General features: G+C 47.8%; 1 protein-coding gene across 1 annotated transcript; it reads right to left on the reverse strand.

The window, feature by feature from the left end:
• Positions 1 to 2,279: 2,279 nt before the first annotated feature.
• Positions 2,280 to 4,615, reverse strand: LOC103714078 (RING-H2 finger protein ATL43). Its single transcript, XM_008801211.4, has one exon. The coding sequence runs from the start codon at positions 4,314 to 4,316 to the stop codon at positions 3,057 to 3,059; it is 1,260 nt and encodes a 419-aa protein (XP_008799433.2). The 5' UTR covers positions 4,317 to 4,615; the 3' UTR covers positions 2,280 to 3,056.
• Positions 4,616 to 9,030: the final 4,415 nt, after the last annotated feature.

The raw sequence follows: 9,030 nt of genomic DNA on the forward strand, positions 1-9,030 counted from the left end.
GCTTGATGTCCAGGAGGGAGTCTGATGTCCGTCGCTGGCGCCGGCTGGCAGCAAAGTTGGTGGCGAACTGCCTGCCGAGCTGCTCAAAAGAGGACACCGTGTTCGGCTTCGGACCAGAGAACCAAAGCCGAGCGGTCCCTCGGAGGGTTGCTGGGAAGGCCTTGCAGAGTATGGCCTCCGAGGACCCTTGTAGGGCCATGAGGGCCCGATAACTCTCCAAGTGGTCAAGGGGGTCGGTGATTCCGCTGTAGGGCTCCACCTGGGGCATTTTGAACCTCGCGGGAACTGGCTCGTCCTCGATCTGGCGGGAGAAGGGGGACTTGGTAGTGAACTCAAAGTCCCCTTCCTGTCTTGCCTTCTTGCTGTGGAGTGCCGCAATCTGGCGCTCCAGATGCTCGACTTTTCGGTCGAGCTCCCCCACCCGTAGGATTGTCGCTGTGGTATGCGCCAGCTCACGGTGATCCGGGGCTGACTCCGCCTCAGAAAGTTGGGGTCTCCGGTCGAAACCTTCACCCGGTAACTCTCTCCTGGGAGAAGCTCGTTCTCCATTGTTGGCTCTGGAGGAGCCATGCAAATTTTGGCTGGAGAGAACCGGGCCGTTTGGGAGACACTCCGGCGGGGCCTGGGCCTGCGAGGGAAGTGCCGGTAAAGCCTCCACGCGCCGCAGGCCCTGAACGGCGGCGGCCAGGGCCTGGACTTGCTGTGCCAGGGCATTGAACTGTTCCGGCTGGACCTGAGGAGCTGGGTCAGCCGGAGTTGGAGAATTCTGGACGGAGTGTCCAGGACTTTGCGGGGGACGCCAGGAGACGTTAGAGGCTCCCTTACTTCTCAACTTCATGACTGCTACTCGGGCCCTTCCTCTAGCGCCAACTGTTGCTGGAAATTGGACCCGGGGGCAATCTTCGGTCGAGGAGAGGGAGCGACTGTTAGTCTTCACGGCGGGGCGGCGGTCTGTCGGCGGGCGGCGTCCTCCGTCCGGGGCGGTCGGAGAGAAGGAACAGCAGGTCCTCGCAGCGGGGCGGCGATCCGTTGGCTGGCGGCGTCCTCCGTCCGGGTGCCTGCACACGAACCGGTGGCCGGGTTCTCCGGCGCCGGCCCTCCGACGCTCAATTCAGGGAGGGGGCAAATAGTGGGGAGAAGGAGATAAACAGTGATTTTTGGGTGTATGAATGTTCCAATCCCCTCTTGAGAGGCCAAGGCTCCCTTTTATATGCGGGGGTCGGTTTACCTGTGATGTAACAGGGCGAGGCCGTAGTACGGCTTGGCATGTTGTTCAGGTCGGCGCTCGGTCAGGCGAATCATTGCGCTGATGTCGGCGGTATGGCCGAGATCAGAGACTTATCATAGTCGACTAGACCCTGCTGGGTCGATTTGCCGTGGAGAGCTGGGGATCCGTAGATGTCAGGAGCCATGCGCATTTATTGTGGAGTAAGTCGGAGATCCGCATTTATTATGGAGTAAGCCGGAGATCCGCATTTATTGTTGAGTGTGCCGGAAGATTACAGCGGCCATACGCAATAAATGCCGGAGGGGTGTTAGAGTACGGTCCTCGGACATCGGGGTTTCTCTTAGGTCGGAGGTTTCGGGGTCGGTCGTCTTGTGGCCGAGCGTTCTGAGGTCGGACGCTGACTTCGGCTGTCCGGGGTCGGAGGTTGTACGGCTTCTTAGGGGCATTTATGTCATTTGGGGGGAAACTTTATTCCCCCCAACAATTATGAAAAATTTATGGGCTCTCATCACAATTTTAGTTCTTCTATGTGCAGCTGAACATGTGCTGGCCCAACCAGCAATATATTCTACTGAATGGACTCTTTAGGCTATCTAGGCTCTAACGAGAAAAGGACTTTCGACTATCTAGACTCTAGCATAGGCTCAACTTAAAAAAAAAAAAAAGTGGGTGGGGGGGGAAGAACTTGATACGACTTTGTGGCAAAAAGATAGAAACAGCTTTTAGAATCGCATTAAATAAACCGCTACCATCCTACGTTGGTATGAGATCTCTAACAAATGCCACGTAAATGTCCCGTTTGCGAACCGGACTCGGCTTTCATCGATCAAGTTGCCTGCCGTTCAGATTCCTGCCTTGGTACGAGATCAAGTTTCTTGACCCATCGAGGCCCTATCAATTTCTAGCAAGCACTAGTGATCAACTCAAAACATCCAGGATGAATGACTCCATTGCGATATCTTAATATCAGCCACCAAAATGTTACTCCAAGCACATCACCCTGAAACACGTCCATTGGAGTTTTCCCCTCCTCTTTTCTAGAAAACTGGGAGATAGAATCATGGTACTAATATATTTGCCACGACTTGATGAGAAAGATGTGATGTTAGCAGATTGACATTTACATAAACTTGCATGCAAATATGCAATCAACGGTTCAATCCAAAATTTTGAAGTCAAAAGTACAAATATTTCACATCTTAGCTACCAGCAAACAGCATGCGTGCTGCCTCCCGAGATCCATTCACAAAGTTGGCAGTAAATGCAAGTAACCTCTGCTTCCTGCACCAAACGCAAAGAAATGCAACTTGTATCTACGTCAATGATTCCATTCAATGCTCTCCATCAATTGTCCACATCAAAAGTTCCAGGGCTACCGTTTCCCACTGTTGCTCTATGGACCCCACCTCGAAATTGAAATGGACGGCTCGGATTCTCCACCCGCCCGGCTCACCTTTCCTCACCACCCGACAAAAAGCGCCATCCCGCAGAAGCCGCCGCGTCACCTCCCGTTTCTCAGCCGTTGGATCTCGTTCGGTGACCACCGTCTCCCGACTTCACAACCGCCCACGCGGACGAGAGAGCTCGAAACTCTCCCCTCCTCGCTAGCCTCCATGCCCTCGTGCCAGGGTCCCCGCGAGTCCCCAGACCGGCGGTAATGCGAGAAGGTCCATCACGTGACACTACTCAAGAATCCCGTGGTACTTGCCCACTCCCACGTACCGCTGGAATCTTTCAAAAAGATCCACCCGCCTCCCTCCGTGGCATCCTCTCGGAAAATAATGATCGTATCCGTGGGCATTTCCGTCACAAGAAATATCTTCAGAAGCTAGGTGTTGGGCCCGTGGTCGCTCTCTCGGCTCCCGAGCCACCGCGCCGTGCGCTTCGCCGCGAATGCCAACCACCTCCTCATCGTCCGCTCCTCCTCCTCCACCCGCCGTGCGCAGCCGCCGCTGCGAGCTCGGGTCGAGAGACGGGTAATCCCCGTGATCTCGGATGCGCATCGCGGGCTAATTACGTCCCTGCCCCTGCCCGAGGAGGAGCCCGAGACCCGGCCCGCCCGGGACGCTGAGAACCTTCCACTGTCGGTAATGATCATCTCCGACCGCAAAAACAGCAGATCCGACGGTCGAAGATCGCTCCATCTCTCCTGCATCACGTCGCCGCACGAGACGACGATTCGGTGACTGCACCGCCGCTCGAACTCCTCCCTCTCCGCCGGCAAGAGAAGCCCGTCCTTCCGGACCTTTCCCCTGGCTGCTTCGAAGCCGCCCGCGGCGGCGCCGCGGCGCGCGGATGCGGAGTCCGCCGACCTTCGATCGGCGGGGTCGGCCCGCTGGACGATGATCTGTATGGAGTTGCTGCACCTCTCCCCGGCGGAGGAGTGCCGGCCGGAGATCCGCCGGCCGAAGGGGTTCGGGATCGCGGCCGCCGCTTCGCCGGCGGCCTTGCTGTCTCGCGGCGACTTCTCTCCGCCTGCTGCGGAGGGATGGTCGGGATCCGGCAGGGGGCGGGGTTCGGGGACGAGGAGTACGTCCTCTGGGTCGACGCGGACGCGGCAGAGTGGGCAGGTGGAGTGGGCGTCGAGCCAGGTGTCGACGCACTCGACGTGGAAGGCGTGGCGGCACTTCGGAAGGAGCCGGAGCACCTCCGCCGGCTCGAACCGGTTCAAGCACACCGCGCACTCCAGCCCCTCTTTCTGGCCCCGGAGCGAGCCGAACCGGAATACCGGCAGCGACTCCACCACCGCCCGCTCTACCCCTGAGTTCCGCCTCTCAGCGGCGGCCGAAAATCCCGACGCACCACCACCGCCATAACCGGCGGAGGTCCGCTTGCAGTGCCTAGCGTAAAGGAGGAGGAGGAAAGTGAGGGAGAACATTGCGGTAAGGACGCCGACGATGACGGCGATGCTGGGCCGGAAGGGGGCGACGGAGGACGATCTGGCCGACGGCGGAGAAATGAAGGGGGAGGGGCTGGTGGTGGCGATGGAATCCGCCGAAACGGCGGCGGCAGGAGAGGTGGCGTCCTCCGCTAGGAGAAGACGCGGCAGGTGGAAGAAGCAGAGCCCCAGGTTCCAGTAGACCCCCATATCCCCTGCTTCTCTCTCACAAAAGCGGAATGGAGGTTGACACAAGGTTTTATAGAGGGCGGGGTCTGGATCCGGCGATGAGGTCCAGAGGACAAAAGCTTGGCGCTCGTAACCCAACGGTGGTGCGGTTTTCTGCCTCCTTTTCTTTATTATATTTCTTTTCGCGGTGAGGATAGAAGAACGGTGCGTCGCGGCCTGTAACAGTTTATGGGCAGGAGAGGGGAGGAACGGGAGGAGGTCCCTGGGAATCCGGTGACCGCCACCTCCGATGTCGCAGCACCGCCACCTGATAGGAAGCAGGCGTCTGGAGGACACAACCCCGGTTTCGAGCATTTAACGGCATTTAAGAATGAGGCCAGCATGAATGTCATCTTTTGGTGCCGGATTTCTAGGAAATTACTGACCCGCCCGGGGTTGAATGGCTGGGATGGCGATGGTTAGGAAGGGTAGATTGGGAATGGAAATTGGGCGAATGGGGTTTCGAGGAGGAACGAATTGCTCGCTGGGCTATTAAATGATGCCTTAATATTGGAACAGGTTTAAAAACAAACAGAGCACGTGAACTTCTCCATTATGACGTGGAGTTATAGCGCTTACCTGGCTGCCATCTCGTTGATTTCAAGGCGACTCCGGCTAAGACTTGCCAGCTAAGTCTGAACTCTGAAGGTGGAGGCTAAATGGCTTACTGCCAAGGTGGATTGGTTCACATGAAACTGAACGGATTGAACATTAATGGAATCACCTACAAATGATGAGTAGTCCTTCTCACTTGCGCCCTTTAATCTTGGGAGCAATATTCCACATGGTCATGGCATTTAATGTAACTTATACCTAATGGGAAAAGGTAGGCATCTCAGCCTCGGATTAGACCCCACGGATTATACCGATTTTCTCAAACAAAACCCAAAAAAATTATTATCCGCATGTAAATAAAAACTAATAATTTTAGTAGTACTGTAGTTAATAATTTTAGCCGCTCACACAAAACGGCTTCTATATTGCAAACGCGCAATTGATTATTACTTTACAATTAAAGTACATTGCATCAAATTGGATAACGATTCCGTACACTATCTTGTATAAATGGATGGCCCAAAAGTCCTAAAAGAAGCTCATTCAGAGATTTTACTCTACAAATTTTTTTTCTTTCCATACTGTTGCCTTATTATTCTGACTTAAATATCGGCGGATCTTCCGTCAAAAACTTTCTAGCAAGTAAATTTTTGTAGGTCATTTTCGAAGGCGATCAGTTCTTCTTTACCTCGGTCACCTTATCAGTTCGACTCCCATCGACCTTAGAGCAAGTTTAGCAGCGCTCCGACCTCTGCTCAAGATTTAGTGGCAACAATACCAACCAATGCATTTTTGGCGTATGATGTAACCACATGTGCATCAAGTGCTATGGCTTCAATAAGCCATCTCAGATGCTTTCAAAACAAACAAAAAAAAAAAAAAGAGAGAGGTAATTGATCTTGAGCTAGGAAATTTTCTGTAGCTATTCTCTCATGACTGTGGTCCACCCATTGCATCTGCAGTAATTCTGTCTCCGTTCAACTTTAGTTACTAGGCCCCTGCTGTCTTTTAGCGGCCAGATATGCCCTAAACGAGAGTAATGTAAACTTTTCCAAAGGGGTATAGATGCTTCACTAAACAAAAAAAATGATGCAGTAAGATTCATCTCACAATAACTTACGCAAGAGGCTGCACTGTGTCATGAAAATGTTACTTGATGCATAAAAGAGTAAGGTAACGTAGCAAACTGCCATAGTCCATGTATATTTTTTCTTGATATCGTGGTTCTCTTTTAGACTTTGAGCGCAAGTAATGATTCAAATCCAACGGGCGAGTGAGGTAAAAAAGCTGAAAGGATGAGTCCTGCAAACAAACATACTGCTCTATCATCCAAAGAAAATCCACAGACCAGGAAAATATGGCAGAAGAGAAAGTGAGAGAGCTACATTCGGAGCCGGGGAAGAAAGAAAGAGGGGCCCTGCTCTAAATTCCATATGAAAGAGTAGCCTTCAAATTTCATTGCTAAGAAAGTTATATGTACTTTTATGGACCATGCATGGAAGCCTAAGAAAGTTACATGTACTTTATATTGTTTTGATAGTGCTTGAGAGAGATTATATAACAACCAATAATCTCACCCAAAAAAGCTACTAAGAAGATCTTATTTAGATTTTTTTTGTCCTATATAAGTATCGAAAATCTACCCAGTGCATAACTGATGTGCGACTAAACATACGCCCGCACGGCTCCTTACATACTCATTTTATTTAAGCCTCGGTACTCTCGCCAAACTAAGGATCCAAAACTATTTAAAACCAATCGTAAGTATCGTAAATCAAATCATGAATACCACGATCAATTCGTGGTCAGCCCCTCTAAGCTCATGATATAGTGTCTCTAGTCTATATAGACTATGGACTGGGTCTGTTCTAATACCATTTATAACAACCTAGAGCCTTATCCAAAAAGACTAGCCTAAGGTGTTATTTAGATTCTTTGATCTTGTATAAATACCTAAGATCTATCCAATATATAGTTAATATGAGACTAAACACACGATCGCATGCATGGGTCCTCATAAATTAGCAAAAAAACAATGCTACATGCCACTAGCTCTATGTAACTTAGTGGCCCACTACCGGCAAAACCTAGATTTGATTTAAAATTATGAGATAGCCGTTATAAGATGATACGATCATTATCTTCGTAACCACAAAACAAGTATTTACATCTAAAAATAATTAATCACTGATCGACTACAATTAAATAATTAATAGCAATATATCAACCAATATTTAATTAATTAATTATAACTAAATACCTGAAGGGAATATAACTGACCACTAGTCACTCAAATAAAAGACTATATGCAAATAGTTTCTTGTTGAAATTAACCATTTGATGATTATTTAGACATGATTAAGTTATCAATACAATAACTCGGCAACCATCTAGAGGAAGTTACGAAGACAAGAAATCATCTGAAAAGATAGATATTGTTGGAAATATCTACCATTGTATAAGAGAAGGTGGCTTTATTTGCTATCTTTTGTACTCTAAATATATGGATATATGACTATCTAAACATAGACAAGATTTCTATGCCTCTACTTTATACCCTGATGAGCGTCGAGAGGATCCTACATCCCTAATCATAGTCTAAAGTTCTCCAATATGAAGTCTCATTCCGTCTTTCAGAACATCAACTAAGTGTCAAGGGGATTTTGCATTCTTAACCCTTATTGGCTTATCCAAGTCCTTGGCATAAAGACCATTCCACCTCGGAGAATGCTCATCGTAAACTATATTTCTTTCGTGTAATTGATCTATTATTGGTTGGCGTTCTACCTGTGAGTTACTATTCCCTTAGTTGCTTCATTATCCTGCAATATTCTCGTTCTATATATTAGAACTTTGAAGCCTTCGTACTAATGCGAAACTGAACCTTGTCTCAATCTAATTCTATTGATTGACTAAATTGATCTGGCATTATAAATTTGACAATGAATATCTTTTTGTCTTTCTTTTTTGGTAGGACTTGCCCAGCTAGGAAATAGCATTTTGGTTGAGACAGGATGTTAGATTGTAAGTTGTCTTGTTCACATTGAACAAGCAATGCATTTCATTTTCCTCTATATCTTTCTTTTTTTATTTTTCATACTAACTCAGCAAATTAAATCCTTGATCTAGAGACAAGATAAAGAACATGGATCCACTTCCATTGGCCATGTCTGTAATCACGTTGAGGTTGACGGAAGGTTTAAATTGTTGACAAACAACAAGCCATCAAAAATTTGTGTTTCTCTGTCCTTGCATTTAGGCTATCATTGCATTGCCAATCTATTTTTGCACCAGGAACTCCGCAATCAAGCTCGACTGGATAAGGCTAGAGGATTGGACCCAAAATTCTTTTATTCTTCGAATCATTTAAATTTTAATTTAGAGTTAAACTAAAATTTATTCAAAATTTAAAATCAAGAATCAAGCTTCTATTTAAGCTTGAGCTAAGCTTAGTTTAATTTCATATTGGTTTTAACTTAATCTAAAATTATCAAGCTGATCAAATAGACTTTTGTTCAGTATGATGCGGAATTAAGTTTGAATTTAACTCGAGTTAATCATAAATAAATCAAGTTGATCTTGAAATTTAAGCTCGGCATTAGTTTCAGACCATGCTTGAACAGACCTAGGCTAGATTAAGCTCGGGCTTATTACACCTAATTGTCGCCAAAATTTGACCTAACGAAGTTGGATGAGCTAGCAAACGACGAGCAGTCAATTTCTGCTTGGACCGGTCAACTTGGAGGTGGAAGTCCGACCTGCAAGGAAGAGAATAAGCATCGAATGTTGCCAAATTTGGTTCGGCGGGGGATCCTCTGATGTCTAAGTCGGACCGAAATTTAGGGAATAGTGAAGATTTGAGAGAGTTATATAGAATAGTGTAAGAGAGAAAAATGCATACATTGAGGTCTTTCAGATCATGTATATATAGGAGAAGCAAGCAGGCCATAAACATCCAACATGTAATATATATCCAAATTTGCCATAACTGCTTAACATGGAGTAAGTGCTCAATATGCAGGACAAGTTGTAACTATTCTCGATGTGCATCGTGAATATGTGGAGCTGTAAGTGCTCATCTTAATAGATTTTAATCATTTTTAATGCGTTTTGAATCAGATACAAATGTTTCATTGTTGCT

The sequence above is a fragment of the Phoenix dactylifera genome, chromosome 7 (assembly GCF_009389715.1).
Source record: "Phoenix dactylifera cultivar Barhee BC4 chromosome 7, palm_55x_up_171113_PBpolish2nd_filt_p, whole genome shotgun sequence".
In the NCBI taxonomy this organism is placed as follows: Eukaryota; Viridiplantae; Streptophyta; class Magnoliopsida; order Arecales; family Arecaceae; genus Phoenix; species Phoenix dactylifera.

What these genes read in the sequence shown, in the direction of transcription:
- LOC103714078 (XM_008801211.4), bottom strand. Translation starts at nt 4,316, where the DNA reads ATGGGGGTCTACTGGAACCTGGGGCTCTGCTTCTTCCACCTGCCGCGT.